The sequence below is a fragment of the Lepidothrix coronata genome, unplaced genomic scaffold, assembly GCF_001604755.1.
Source record: "Lepidothrix coronata isolate B3197 unplaced genomic scaffold, Lepidothrix_coronata-1.0 Scaffold13, whole genome shotgun sequence".
NCBI classification, from domain to species: Eukaryota; Metazoa; Chordata; class Aves; order Passeriformes; family Pipridae; genus Lepidothrix; species Lepidothrix coronata.
The window spans coordinates 8253363-8268603 of record NW_016690193.1 but is presented as its reverse complement, the minus strand read 5'-3'; the positions used below and the strand labels follow the sequence as shown (position 1 = coordinate 8268603).

The following is a 15241-nucleotide window of genomic DNA, read 5'->3' as shown; positions in this document are numbered from 1 at the left end:
CCCAATACAATACCAGCTTTCATCCTTATCCTGAGATGATACAAGCCAGCCTATGGCAATTCAAAGAGCTCCATTTCCTGTCACATAGCAAATCAAACCCATCTACTCTGCTACCGTTTTATCCTTATCATTTTACCAATAAGGATTTTTTTTCTAACCTTTTAACTACCTAGACCCTTGATGTCTTCATTTAGCTTCAGCATACCAAAATAACCTTTGCATTGAATTCACTGAACTCTGGCTATTGATGTGCAACTTACTCCAAAATGAAATATATGAAGTTTGCACCCTTTACTCCACTCATTGTAACTCTACAATCATCTCAATTACCTTACCCAGAAGCCTGAAAGTACCCACTGCAGTTTTCAGTTTTGCTTGATTCCACAAAATTTTAAGAGAAATCAGTTACAAATCTTCTTTACAGTTTAATTCCCAATTCAACGGAAGAAAAACAAAACAAAAAAAAGCAAGACTCTGTGGTAATACATGCATGAGACATTTTTTTAAAAAAGAAAATGTAGACCAAAAAAAGCTGGGGCATGATGTTTTTGGTTTTGGTTTTTTTTTAGGAGGAACATGAATTAAAATAGGTATGAGGACTCGCAATATAAATTAACCTGCTGAGAAAAGATCAGACAGGGTTAATAAATGGTATGTTTTGCTAAGCAAGCACAATAAACCACAACAAGGTACGTTAGATGATGACACATGAAGGCTGGGATTCATCAGGTCTTAACCGTAAGCTCTTGCACATGTTCCTAAATCAGAAGCCTGCCCAATGTTACCTCCTCTTGCAGTCAGTAGGGAAAACAGACATTTTCAGAGGTCACTGTAGCCCAATCTGACAACCAGTAAAAGGGAGACTAAAGCATGAATACGCATGCCCAGTATGTAGGCTTCTACATCACATACCACCTCTGAAAAGAAAAATTAGGTGGAATTAAAACAGACTAATTCTAAACTAGTTTTAATACTAAATTATTGGCTGAATCTAGTAACCACTCCACTGTTACAACCAAAAATTTCTGTTTATTCTGAAATAGAAATACCTGTCTTGTGCTTTTCACCCTCAATGTAATTTAAAGGCTTAAGATATTGATTACTAAATTATAGAATAAAAAACAGTTTCTCCTGAAAAAAAATAAAAATTATTTTAATAATGAGGTCACTTTTGAGAAATTACACACCTGCAATTTCCTGGCTTTAACAAAAAGTCTCATAAAATCTTGGGAAATACCATGCTCTATAGACTTCTCACTAACTCTCTGGAGTTCACATTAATGTCTCCATAATAAAAGATCACTTTAAGCCAAGTACAGGACAAAACAGGCTCCCCTTCTGTTTTCTTTGAGAATTGCTAAGGCATTCTGCAGGTGTGGGAGGTGATGATGACTCTTTAAAAGAAATAAAAGTAATCAACTCTTTCAAAAGGAGTAGGATTGTAAAAAGCAGCCTGGGTCAGATCAACAAACTGAATATTCTGCATACTCACACTCATTTTAAGCCTGAAAAATAAAACAACAGCCTTCTGCAGAGTCATGTTTATTCTTAATAATTACAGACCTTTTTACCACAGCTTGTTTATCCTTTGTGTTATTCCAGCAAATAAAAGAAACTTCTGACATGACGTAGCTGGAATCCAGTGTTTTCAGAGGTAGCACACAGCCGCTCAACCCTTTTTAAAGTGATGTAAGAGAAAGGGGAGTCTTTAAATACCTTAGCCCGTGAAGCAATTTAGAGTGAGGGTATCTCTAGAAAAACACTGCAGACTGCCTAGCACAGCCGCCTAACCACACTTACTGTGAATTTCCATTGACTTCAGTGGGAACGTGAATAGCATTAACAACTAGCTGCGAATGTGATCTATAAAGGCGTCTACCTCTCTTTGATTTTCACCAGAGTTCTGTGAGCACATTTCTCTCTTGGTATATTCTGCACCTCTATTTTTAGCTGAACATGAAAACTGAAATAGGACAAAATCAAAACTATTACGGAAATAATATTTTTTCTCTTAAATAAATAATTAATAATCTATTTTCAAAAAACTGCACATTATGAAGTACATTAAAAAAAAAGGAAGATATTCAAGGCTCTTAACAATAAAGCATGCCTTTAAAAAACCCACTCAGCATGCACAGAAAGCCATCTTCCTGCCAGCAAATCTTACAGCCCTCCCAAGACCTGTGTAACCTACACAGTCTGCAAAGGACACTGAACACCTCACTCTGAATGCAGGCAGCATTAAAATCGTCCTGCCAGAGATGACCCCAGGCCAAATCCTGGCTGGGTGACTCCAGGGGGATACCCCAAGTGGCACTAAAACCCATAAGGGATTTTTCTGGAAAGGTAATTACAGCTTCTCAGTCTTCTGTAGAATGCACAAGGTACAGCCAACCCCAGATCTGCATTCCCAGCAGGCAAGTCAGTAGCATATCGCTGGTAGTGTCTGATGAGAAAGCCAGAACATCCTCGCAAGCTCTGAAAGAAAATCTGTTCCCTGATGCACAAAGGAAAGAAAAAGTCCAAATGCAGAAGGCTACATGAGTAATAGGTTTAAGCATGTTTTACTCTGCATTTTATTTTATCCATTCCTATAGAGACACCAGCAGCTGCCCTACTCCCACTCGTGATTTGGTGCTGAAGGTGCTCTTATTACCAGGCTGCCCAGACAGCAGCTCACCTTTAAAGAGGATTGCAAACCTAAGCCAGAAGAGAAGCAAAACTACAGCTGACAGAAAATGATCAGCACAGCATCCCCTCTACTCCTGATACAAAGTGTTCTGCTTATATCCACTCATTTACAGCCCCTACCTTTATGGAGTGCAGCTGGATGAGTGTGAACTCCGTGCACATGCATTTACCAGCAACCAGCCCTCTACCCTTCAACATCTCCCTTCAGAAAGGGAATGCTAAACGAGAGGCCCCTGATAAAAACTGGTGTTTGCTTAAAACTCAAGTATGCAAAAATTAGGGTTGCTCTCTAATACCTGGATTTAATAACAAGCTCTTCCCATATGCAATCTGTATTAATGCTCTGCAAATACAGGAGATATGAATAGAGCCAATCAAAGAGCTCACACAATTTTTACGTGCAGATTCAGAGCATAAGGAAAAGCACCTTTAGAAAATCAAGTGCAATTAACTGTAGGTAATAAAATTAGAACAGCTGTATCTGATGACATCACCATAAGCAAGAGACGAGCTCTATACTTTCTGACATCACCACTGATACAATGCCCTGCCATCAAACCCAGCACTGCACTTACCCATCTGAAGCAGGACAGCCTATAAGACCCACAGGCAATATCCAGTGGTCTCCCCACTCTAAGACTACCATGCCCACGATGGGCTAAAATCATGGCAGCCTCCTACATGTTTTCTCCTTCTTACTGCTGTTTTTTTCTCTTTTGAAAAAGAGCAGCACTTGCTCATGGTTCTCTGAAATGGCTGCAGAGTCTTCTAAATCACAGTAATTTAAAAAATATTTTAAAATAGGTTTTGTGCAACAGTGACATAAAGACATTATGAGAAATTATTCTTCTCCCTTTATTTTGTCAGCTTTACTTATCACAATTTCTTACCACCAAAAACACTAGCTCACATGGCTGGTGCCACAGCTGAATAAGGGATCACTTCATTGACAGAATAAAAACCAGCCATAGTTTCTGCATTAGAGGACAAATCTTGGATTTCCCCACTTATCAATATAGAGCCATGATTTTCCTTTCTCTTTTAGTCACCCTTTAATTATGTTTTTGCAGGAGGAAACACTGCAGGGCTGGGATGTGAAAAACTGAGAGCCTCACATCTGGTGATTTTGGGGGGGGGCTAGTACAGCAGCTATAATTTGGGAAGCCAAGCAGCTTATTCAGGCTCTGTGCCAGCACTGACCCACCCAGCTCATTTCCTCATCCTGCCAAGTGGGGTCTTTGATAAAGTGATGGGTCCCAGGATTAATGTAGCTGAGTTACACCTCATAAAATCAACTGCAGTCTCACCCACAAGGCCCTGAAAATGCTCCAAGTCACAAATGCACTGCTCAACTCACACTCAGTGTGCTCCTGCCTCACAGGTTCACAATGCTTTGTTGTGCGAAACTGCAAAATCCTAGGTATGCAATTTTCTAGAAGATCAGTTGTCTCACTCAACTACAAATAAACCTTTTCCTTCTATCTGAAGTATTATTAAAGACGCTTGTGGGGAAAAGAATGAACAATAAAATCATTAACACTAAAAAAGCGTTAAATATTTTGTTTACAAAAATCTCATTATTCTGATATTTTCAGGATTTCTGTTTCCTGTTCTCTAGCATGAACACTTTGATGAAAATGCCACAAATTTGCAGGTCATTTTTTGTCACAAAATCTATATGTTCATCCAATTTATGCAAAACTAATTTTCAGGGCCTGTATCTGTTACACATGTAACCATCCAATTAATAAGCCTTGCTTTGAGGATTTCTTTGCAAAACTAAACACTGAAAAATAAACACTATTAAAATATTAGTAGTTTATATTTTTTAAAAAGTACGAAGCCATAGAAATATTTACCTGCAATTTCTTATGTAAATGCAAGGAAAAAAAACCCCAAAACATCCAACCTAGGAATCTTGAAAGTGTCAAAATATTTCACTTTCACATTGAAAGTGAAGTGGTAATGGAGAGGACTGATCTTCCACCTCCAAAATCAATAGTACACATGAGCCAGAAGTGGCAGCATGCCTAGACAAGTGGCTGAACATAAACGGTGGACAAACTGCTTTTGGTATTCATCAGTTCTAAATACATTTCATTGCTATTAAAGAATACAAACATACTCAAAATGACCTTAATTATGGTAACAAACAAAAAGCGTTTAGAGATCAGCATCCATGGGTGTTTGTTCAACAGAACATCAGATATCCAGATCGAGAGTAGTCCATATCCTCCTGTACCTAAACTAAGGCAAAAGATTGCTTAGTTTGTCCTAGAGAAAAAAAATAAAAATCTGTGTTTTACCATCAATTGTCCTCTGCTATCCCTTGGTGCACCACCAAGTTTCAACGACCTCTTTCTCCTCATTTTATCTGACCTTCCTGTCCATCACCTTCTGTCAACTTGGCCAATTTTTGGCAAGCACAAGGACAAAACCGTATTTTCTCATGCAATCAAAGTTACTCCTAAACATTTTGATTGCTTCCAGTCTAGGTTTATGCAACACCTTCTATAAGTAACCACTGACACAGACTAATTCATCTTCCTCTCCCTTAAGGATTCTCCTCACTGACTCAAAGTGAGGTTATCTGCATGGAACACCTGCCTCAATATAAAACTTTAATAAAGTTCAAATATCTTCATTTCTGGGTTGTTTGGGTTTTCCTTATTCAAGGGCTTTTTTTCCATCAGTGATTGCAGGCTCTAATCTCCCATACAGGTGCAGTATCAGCCTAAAGAAATTGCTGCCACAAAAAACAAACAAACAAACAAAAACAAAACAAACAAAACCAGAAAAAAACCTTTAAAAAACAACGACCAAATAACAAGCAAACAAAAACAAACAACAGCCCAAAACACAAAATGCACAAAATTGCAGAACAGCAGCCCAAACTCTGGTTGGTATGAACCACAACTGAAGCAGAGGTGTTTGAGTTTGCAGAGAAGGTACATTCTCTAAGTATTCAATGTAGCATCAGAAACTTTAGGCAGTCTCACGCTTCTGGTATTTATCATGTCCCCAGGAAGAACTCAGTAAAGGCTGAAGGCTCAGCTCGCATCTTCCAGATGACTAATTAGGGTTTCCAGGTTTTGTGAAGACACTTTGTATGATTAAGCAAGAAACCAGACTGGCTCATATGGAATCATTCTGACTTCCAGTGCAGGATTAGGACCTAAAAAAAAAATCCTCATAATGTATATTTACTCTGTGAAAAAAGGAGGCCCTTACAATTTGTTCCAGTGTCTTCATTCACTGAGGATTTTTTCCAGTTGCTTTGGAGGTCTAAAGCACATTTCTAAAATTTTCCTATTTCTCTCATGCATTTTTTTCAAATGTTGCACATATATTACACATTAACTTTCAAAAATAGCTGATATTCTAAAATTAAAGTTGATTTATATGCTTGCATACTATCAAATATATTCTCACAATGCTGCATGGCCATGTGTGATTATGCAATGGTTGCATGTATGTGCAGTATTTGATTTACTCAGTACAAAGAGTCTTTACCGATGCTCTGCAGACACTTTCCTGATCTATTTTGTCATCAACTTGCTTGCTAAGTGAACACAAACGTTTTTGTTTCACAGCTGTTCACTGGATGATTCAGGTATCATCCCTGTGTACTCACCAGGCTTCTAGAAGCACGAGCTCTCTACAGACTATAAATCTATGAATCCCAGCATATATTTTGTTCATACTTCCCTGTATTTTAAAAATAAACCCAGTGACACTCAGGATATCTTGCAGGAATAAATTATGCTCAGAAATTACAACTTTTTGGCCTGCCAGGGAAAAAGAAAAAATAAGTATATGTCTGTATGTATTTGTGTCTGTGAATTTCTCTGTCATTTATTAACAATAATAGATGATGATAAACTAGATTCTGATCCTGCAAGCTTTATCTCACCAAATATCCTTACTCCATTTGTTGCCCTGGGAATTAAGTAGGATGCTCAGAGTGAGCAAAGTTCCCCCCTCAGGTATGAGCAGAATCAGCCTCATATTTCCTGCCAAGGCTGATACAAGGCTCCACTTCTTTTACTGCATAGCTTAAAAAAGCTCACATACGAAAACAAACAGTGTTGCCTTTTACTACACAGTAGAAGAAAGGGTACATTATTAAGAAGAAAACACCTCTAATGCAACCATTGGCACAATATGTAGGTGCTTAGGCTCTATAACAAAGAAGCAGGAGTGTTTTCAAAGGAGCGCAAGGTAACTACCATGAGGTCTGGCTTGTTGCCCTTCCTGAAAAGTCCCCGACTTTCTCCCATGTGCCACTGCAGAGAGCAGTAGCTCTGCACTTTTTGAGAAACTCTCAGAACCTGACAGAATGAAACTGAGGATTTAAATAAAACAATGAATTTGCTTTGGTTCAAACCCTGGTTAATCCCCTCCAAAAACCAGCATTTTCAGCATCCACCACTAAAGATTGCCAGGACTCATCACATTCCCTGACATGTGATTTGGACGTTGCAACATGTGGTATTTTTGTCTAGAGGCCTCCCTTAGTGAGGGACCAAGCATGTTTCAGAAAAGGAATACTGTTGGATTCCCTTTTGCTTAGGCTCAATGACGAACCCTTTCTCACGTCACTGACACCAAGAGGAGAAGTGTGTCTCCAGGAAGAGCCATAGACCCATCTCAGACTGGGCAGCATGCTCTTTTTGTCCCTCTTTCAAGCCCTCCTGGCTTGACACAACAGTCAAAAATATGAGCTGTAGTGACTATCCCCTGATAGTAATCCAAAGCCACAGAAATGACTTGTGTTATCATTGTATCGTGCAAATTACACAGCGGCAATCCTTTGCTTCAGGATCCTCACCCCTGATATCAAGATGGCAACATACCACAAAGAAATTTTTCAAATTTCACAGCAATTCCAACATTTTTCATTTCAAGACGATGCTTTACTACCGTGCCTTTCTCTTCTATCTTCCTTATGTGCAGTATCCTCTAACCTTCAAGTTCTATCAGTAGCCCTAACGCTGTAAATAAAAAAATTAAGTCCCCTGAGGATGCAAAGCAAGGTTATATTCAGGTCATAAAGTAGAATATTAAACACTAATTGTATTGGCCAAATCCCCGGAGACTCACAGAAGCCACATCCCTCCCTAAAAGTCACATACCTTCGGACCTGTGCTCTAACCCACTGAGGGAAATGTGAGGACATAGCTGCATGAGGCTTATGGCTGGGCCAAAGGTACTGAGCGGCTTTCACGATTAAGCCTTTTCACATAGAGACATTAGTGATACTATCGATTCTAAAACTGGAAACAATGAACTATGCACACTCGTAGGCGTAAAACAAGTGCACAGCATCAATCACATTCCCTTTGATAAAAAACGTCCCAAACCTTAAGTACACCCAACCACACATCCCGAGACATCTGCGCCGGTGCCTGCAGTGTGCCGCGGTGGGTGACACGGCCGCTGGGACACGCCGGCCGTGCCACGCCGCTCACACGCACGCCGCTCCTGCTTCACGGCTTTCCCTGGCAGTGCGGTGCGTGCGGGGAAGGGGCGGCCAGCACCTCCCCTGCCAGCGGACCCGCGCTGGGCGCCTGCTTCCAGCGCCTTCACTCCGGCTGCTGCCGCATCTCCTGACATCTCCCGGGGAATTCAGCGCGTTTCTTCCTGCAACGGGGCGCTAAATCCAATGGCAGCGGCATAAAGCCGCTTCGCGCCGGCTGCAGACGATCGCTGACCGCCGGTGCCTCTGCCGCAGCGAGGATTTTAGGGACAGCGCCCGTCCCCGCGGCAGCACCGGGCGGCAGTACCGCCCCGCCGCTACCTGCCGCCAGGTGCGGGCACCGCCGGGGCCGCCCCCCTTACCGGGCTCGTGCTCGCCGGGGCGGTCGGAGATCTCGATGACCAGGAGCTCCCGGCCCTCGGCGCTGCGCCCCACCGTGTAGATCCTGCTGATGGCGGGGCACTGCAGCCACACGGCCACCAGCGCTTCCCGCAGCTCGGCGTAGCGGTGGTACTCGAAGGAGATGCCCTCCTCGGCGCTCAGCCGCCGCCGCCGACTGGCGGCCCCCGCCGCGGGCTCCGCCGCCGCCGCCCGGCAGGCAGCGAGCACCGCGCACAGCGCCAGCACCACCCGCACCGCCATCCCGCCCGCCTGCGGCCGCGCAACTACCGCCGGCCCCGGCAGCAGGGAAGGAGGGAGGGAGCGGGAGGGGGCCCGGGGGAGGAGGGGCGGGGCGGGACCGGCCGCTCCTCCCTCTCCGCGATCCGCGGCGGGAGGTGCGGGCGCGCCCACGGAGGGGCGGGGGCCGGGGCCGCAAGATGCGGGCGAAAGCTGCTATAGCTGTTTTCATCAAAAAGCACTGGGAGAATCCAGGTGCGCGTTTTCCGCACCGCTTCATCATTTTATGCGGTCCTAGCGGGTAAACCCACTGCCACAAAGCTAAACTAACAAGAGTGCTCCATGAATGATTCAGACAGTGCCATTACAGGATAACACGACTGTATTTGATTGAGCTGTGCTATAGGTCTATAGTATAACTATAAACAATCATCTGTAAGATTGCTTTGCTCATCATCTGTAAGGTGTCTTTGCTGCATCACAGAACGGAAAGGATAAAGCTGGACTTACTTTCTGATGCTGACAATCCTTAGAGAGCGCATCCTAGTATGTTCAGTGGGAATGTTCCTGTGAAGAACCATCCACCATATATTAATAAACAACAGTTTCTTCTAGACCACAGATACTGCAGGACTTCCAAAGCCATGATTTTTCAACCCGTTTTTATAGGCATAGCTGTTTAGATTATGTTGAAACAACCTGTAAAGGACAAGTGATAAAAGCAAAAGGCTAAATGCTAAAGAGCAACTTCCATATCAGGTTGTTGGGTTTAGGGTTTTGGTTTGGGGCTTTTTTTGGTTTTGTTTTGCTTGTTTGTTTCAGGTTTTTTTGGCTGCGGTTTCTTTGGGGTGGGGGGGTTGTTTTTTTAAAGGACACAGACTTGCTGGAAAACTTTGAGAGGTTCAGAATTTTTAAAAGTACACATCCCATTCATCATTCTAGAAATAGACTCTTGTCCTCAATAATTTAATGCATGTTTTATTCTGATTTTTTAATCTAAAAGGGTGAGCCTCTATAACAAACCCTTCTATCACTAATTAATACTGAATCAATTTTCAGGCAGATTCTTTAATAATCCTATGGATATTTTCCTATATTTGCAGTGTCTAGTTGCACCTAAGAAGATAATGGAAACAGTCACTTCTAGGAGAACATCTTCATTGATGCTTGGTGATATACCAGCTCGGAAACTGATCCAGCATCTAAAACTCAGACCTGGAAATACAACTACTACACACAAATACTTGATATAACCTATTCTTATCTTCCAGGACTGTGACTGTCAATCCTGGATTATTTGACATGTTTCTTCCTAACAAGAACCAAAGTTCATCCCATCCAGTCCTCACCATCTTTCAAAGCCAACTTGGTTCAGAAGCTTTTCTGCCCAGTTTAATTCCACGGTTACAAGTAGGCAACCACATGCAAAAGCACCTTCAGAGCACTTCTTGGAGCCTTCTACTCTCCATTCTTACCTCTAGAAAACTTTGGGAGATGCCTGTCAGATCATGTCACACTAGCTCAGGGGTTATGACAGTGCAAATTTGCTCCAAGTATTTTGCAAGACTTGGATGTATACAGGTCTCCAGTATGTTGTTTTCTCCTACCAAGATCACTGTTCAGATATAGATCACAAAAGTGCTATCTCTCTGATTTCTTCCTAACAGCATTAATAGTATTATGAACTTGTTTATGACTTTACACAGCTTTAGAATTATGTGCAATGTGTTCAGCCCTATCAGTGCCCCAGATTGAACTGTTAATAAGGGTAGCTGACCAAGTATTCAAAAGATTCATATTCTTTATCAGTTTTGTTGGCTACATTCATCACAGGCTAAATATTCCTTGTTTTCTTAATCACTTTTCCTTGCATTCAATACACAAAGTAAACAAATCTCCTGATGCTGGGATTTTAAAGTCACAATATCATTTTCTGGGATAACTTTCTGATCCAAAAAACCCCTTTGTGCATTGTAGCAACTCTCGTTGGCTTCCCTTCAAATTTATTTACCCAAAATACATCACTAAAAGATACAAGGAGGCTCAGAAATCATCTATTTAATCTATTCAAGCAGTGAATTATTATTCCACTACACAGAATTGGTCTCACGAATAGATCTGAATGGATTTACATTAATTTACATACTTATTAGGGCCCCCCCTTGAAAAAATTAAGAGAATGCATACCTATAAAAACACATGCACATAAACATCTTGTGTAAAACTATCAAATATTTAATTTTGAGCTCACACATACTAATTTCTTTTTAATAAGAGATTAAGAAACAATGTTTAAATTCTCAGAGAGTTTAGGAGCATTCACAGAACTGAGTAGGAGGAATAAATTGATGACTTCCTTTGTATCTAATCCTTCCTCCTATTTTCTGTAGTTCAGGGAAGATGACTATCATCAAAGGCAAAGGCCAAATTTCCTAGTAATATGGAAAAAGTTCTGCCATTTGCCTTAGTTTCAGAGCAATACTCTAACCCCAAGGGCATTCCCAGCCTGCATGCATAACCAGGCACCTGGAAATGGCCTTGTAAACTGGCAATACTAATGAGAGCAGCGAGCAGAGTGCAAGTGCTCCAGGAAATGTACTGATCAGTAGATTTCAAATCTGTTTTACCTCTCTCTTGTGTCTGTATAATACCAAATAGTAAGTTATATTTCACCAACAGACACATTACTTGGTAATTGCAATTACATTATTTGGTAATTGCAAAAATTTTCATTGACATTTCCAAAAGTACTTATTTATAGACAAACGTACATATACGCACAAACATATATATAATATTCATATATATTTACAGATTACTCCATTCTTTTGGCCAAATAGAATTTGTCTATTCAAATTTTCTAAAACTTTTTACTTGCCTGAATCTGTCTTTTTCAGCAAATCATGATTCACCAGGAAGTATGTAAATAAATTTTCCAAAATAAACTTACACTCATAGAATTTTGCTTAAAAGACTTGAGTACCTTTGCACCTTTTTTATTTGTGTAACAAGATGAACAGGCTGACGCAGCTATTTTCTTTTATTACTCAAAAAGAGAACCCTAAAGCTATGTCCATTACAAACAATCAAAGTACATTATGAACAACAGACATCCTAAAACCACTCTATGATGGAGATTAGATAGCATTGTTAATAACAAACTACTGTTAATACTTACACCAGAGAACCACTCACTAAACTTTTCTGGTTTATATTTGGAAAGAATTGAGAAGGTGCACTATACTGCCTGGGGAAGATACTGTTTTCTAACATAGATCCGGGCAAGTAGGATGATGAACATAATGCGTAAGGGAGAATGCTTGTTCAGATCAGCAAGATCAAATCATTTAAGCCCCCATCTGAGAAGGGGTCTCTTTGGCTTGCTAATAGTCCAGTCAAATTGCATTTCTGAGCCTTGGAAAAATTCTGAAAGAATAATTCAGGTATTAACACTAACTATTCATAAAAAAACTCCAACTATAGACCATATATGCCCTAAAAGACAAGGGTAAAGGCTGGTAAGGGTTTCAGTCAAGAAATTAATGCTAGGAATAAAATACCTGCAATCAATTTAAAAGAGAGAACAGTTGAACTCAGCGTTGACAAATTACTGGGCAAGTAGGTAGAGATAACTGTAGCTGTAAGATTTTACAAAACTTACCAGAATGCTGTTATATACACATATACTACACCTGGCAGCTCTGGTCACTTGAAGCTATGTCTTCAAGACAGGAGCTTCTATTACCAACCTTCAAAACGTCTTGCACAACTCAGTTGTCTATTTCTTGCATGCTTGCAAAACTGGGTTGAGATATGGAAAGTTGCAGCTTTTCGAGTACCTTGAGAAAGGGCTTAATGTAAGGCAGGGCAAAGGAAATATCAACAACAACAAAAAAATTTTAAACATACAAATAAAGACAAGTCACTTCTGCAGGAGGTTATGGGAAGGCAGAGGAAAAAAACCCACCCACCTTCCAAGTTGTGTAGTGCAAGATTGAATATTTTATTGTCTCCAGTTGTTAGATGACTCACACATGTTACTTAAATCCAACCCTATCAGGTATTTAAGAGCTTACTGTGTTCTTGCTGAGTGGTGAACATCGTAAGCGTGTAACAATTCTGCATTGAGCCTCATTATAGACTGCAACTTAAATTTTATACAAACGTTATCTGACATTTGCACTTATACACAGCACACCTGTGCAAATGGCTGTGAGTTACTGCTGCCCCTTGTTTCAGTTTGCAGGAATAATAACTGCTCTTGGGTGATGCTAGGTCCTGGACACTGATCTGGAATGCTGTTTCTGAGAGATGCTATAGCCTGGCTATGGTGCCAAACACTCTCACACAGAGGAACTGCTATGCAGGATCATTGTGAAAGTTCGCAAGACTGGCTGACAGGGTTTTTTCAAAGTGATGGGTCATGATCTTACAGGAGTATTCTTCTGCTCTTCTGTAGGGACTAGTATTTCAAGTCCAAGCATTAATTGATTCTGTAATTACATAAATGTGAACCAAAACTGATTAAAATTTGTGGATGACAAAGAATGGTGAACAGTAAGGATATATAGCAGCTCTGGAATGTGATTTACTTGATAAGTCAAGCACATCTAAATATTTCAGAGGAGTAAATTTCAAATTACACTTAAGAGCAAGAAATATAAAACACATTCATAACAGTCTGGCAACAGTATTTCTAGAAGCATCGAGAGATCACAAAAGATGGATAATGACTATATTTTCCAGAGCAATGCTTAGAAAGAAGGGTAATGGTTAAGAGCGAGGACATGATTATATCACTAAGGTGATGTTAGAAAGAACAACCTGGACACATGGTTCTGGTATCTACAGCTAAAACAAGACTGTGAAAACTCAGATACGAGCCACAGGAGTGATTTGAGAAACAGAGGAAATGCCTTACTGCGGAGATGATACAATCTGGTTAGATGGCGAAAAATACATCATCATGGCTGGGCTTCGCGAACGAAGATTTGGGAAGGGCTCTACCCATGTTCGTTACAAGTGCAGTGGTGGTTAAAAAGGCCAATACGAGATAGGCATGTCTGGTTGCAAAAGGCACAGCAGAAAGACTCCTTAGGTGGTATATTCTGTAAGGCACGATTCTTTCTGCGTTGTCTTTTCTCCTCAAGAGTGATCCTGCGTGCTTTCTCGAAAGCATCAGCAGTGTTATAGATTGTGTGTCTCCAGACCTCCCGATTGGAGGCCAGATTAGACCAGTTATGTTGATCAATATGGCCAAGGCTGAGATGTTGTTTCCTATTGATCAACATAACTGGTGAAAAATACAATTGAAAAGCAATTTAACTACTGTGTTTATTACTTTCACAGATAGTTTCAATAATGTAGTTTTTCAACAAAAATGAATGTTAAAAATCTGGAAACATATCACACTTTTCTTTAAGATTATCATAAAACATGCAGCATTTATTAGAAACTGTGAAGAAAACAAATGAAATCATATGATCTGCAAATATAATCATAATACCAATAATTATTAGTGTCTTCTGGCAACCTGTGCTTTAGTGTAAAATAAACTGCCTTAGTTAGTATTTCACATCAGCCACCAGAACCAGTTGATTATTTTGCAATCCTAATCTTAACAATTTATTACACTTTTCAAGTTTCCATGTTTTTTGACATAAACCCCCCAAAATTAATTCATTGCTTTCATAGGACTTACTTATTGCCATATCCAAAGGGACAGTACAAACTGTTATTTCCCATAGATGAGCTTTACTTAAACTAAATTGGACTTTCAGGAAAAGATTATGTGATGGAAAATGTTCCTTCCACACTTATTCGCCTATCTTACCATGTTTAAAATTGCCTCCATGTTAAAGAGGTTGAAGGACAACTGATTTTGTAAGGTTTTGTTGTGTGTTGTGAAGACCCAAAACTGTTACCCATACATTGCTCTCATTTTTTTCAGTTGCACAAAAACCCCTTTGTTTTCAGAACTACTCTACTGTCTCTCTCACTAAATATGGGAGAGAGAAATCAGTAAAGTCTTATTTAATAAAGGCCTAAAATATCAAAAATGTAATTGCCTAACACAGTTCTTTAAATGCACAAAAGTTATGAAGTAATGAGATAGATCATTTACTCGCCATACATTCAGTAAAAAATACAAGGTTCTACATTTGAAAAGGTGGTGAGCTGGTGGTAAAATGCAGCTCGATCTAGTCCGGCAGCAAAACAAAGTCTGTGGTTTTCAAATGCAAGTTCCTGTGTTGAGAGTTCCAGTACTCACTTTTTTTTTTCGGAAAAAAAAAATTTATAAAGCAGAGCTTACAGAATTCTCTAGCGATTTATTAAAGAAAGAGGATAAAAGGAATTATGTGATCGCATTGTACACCAAGGATGTACATAAAATAACCAAAAAAACTAAAATAGCAACAGCTGTGAGAAAAACATGGATTCAAGTAATGAGCA

The 15241-nt window shown here is 40.2% G+C and overlaps 1 protein-coding gene across 1 annotated transcript in view; it reads right to left on the bottom strand.

Moving 5' to 3' along the window:
* The window catches only part of CPE (carboxypeptidase E), a 57076-nt gene extending 48264 nt beyond the window's left edge, over positions 1-8812 (bottom strand). The window contains exon 1 of the mRNA XM_017805950.1: positions 8533-8812. Within this exon, the coding sequence (XP_017661439.1) occupies positions 8533-8812 (280 nt within the window). The remainder of the gene's footprint in view (positions 1-8532) is intronic.
* Between the last annotated feature and the right edge of the window lie 6429 nt (positions 8813-15241).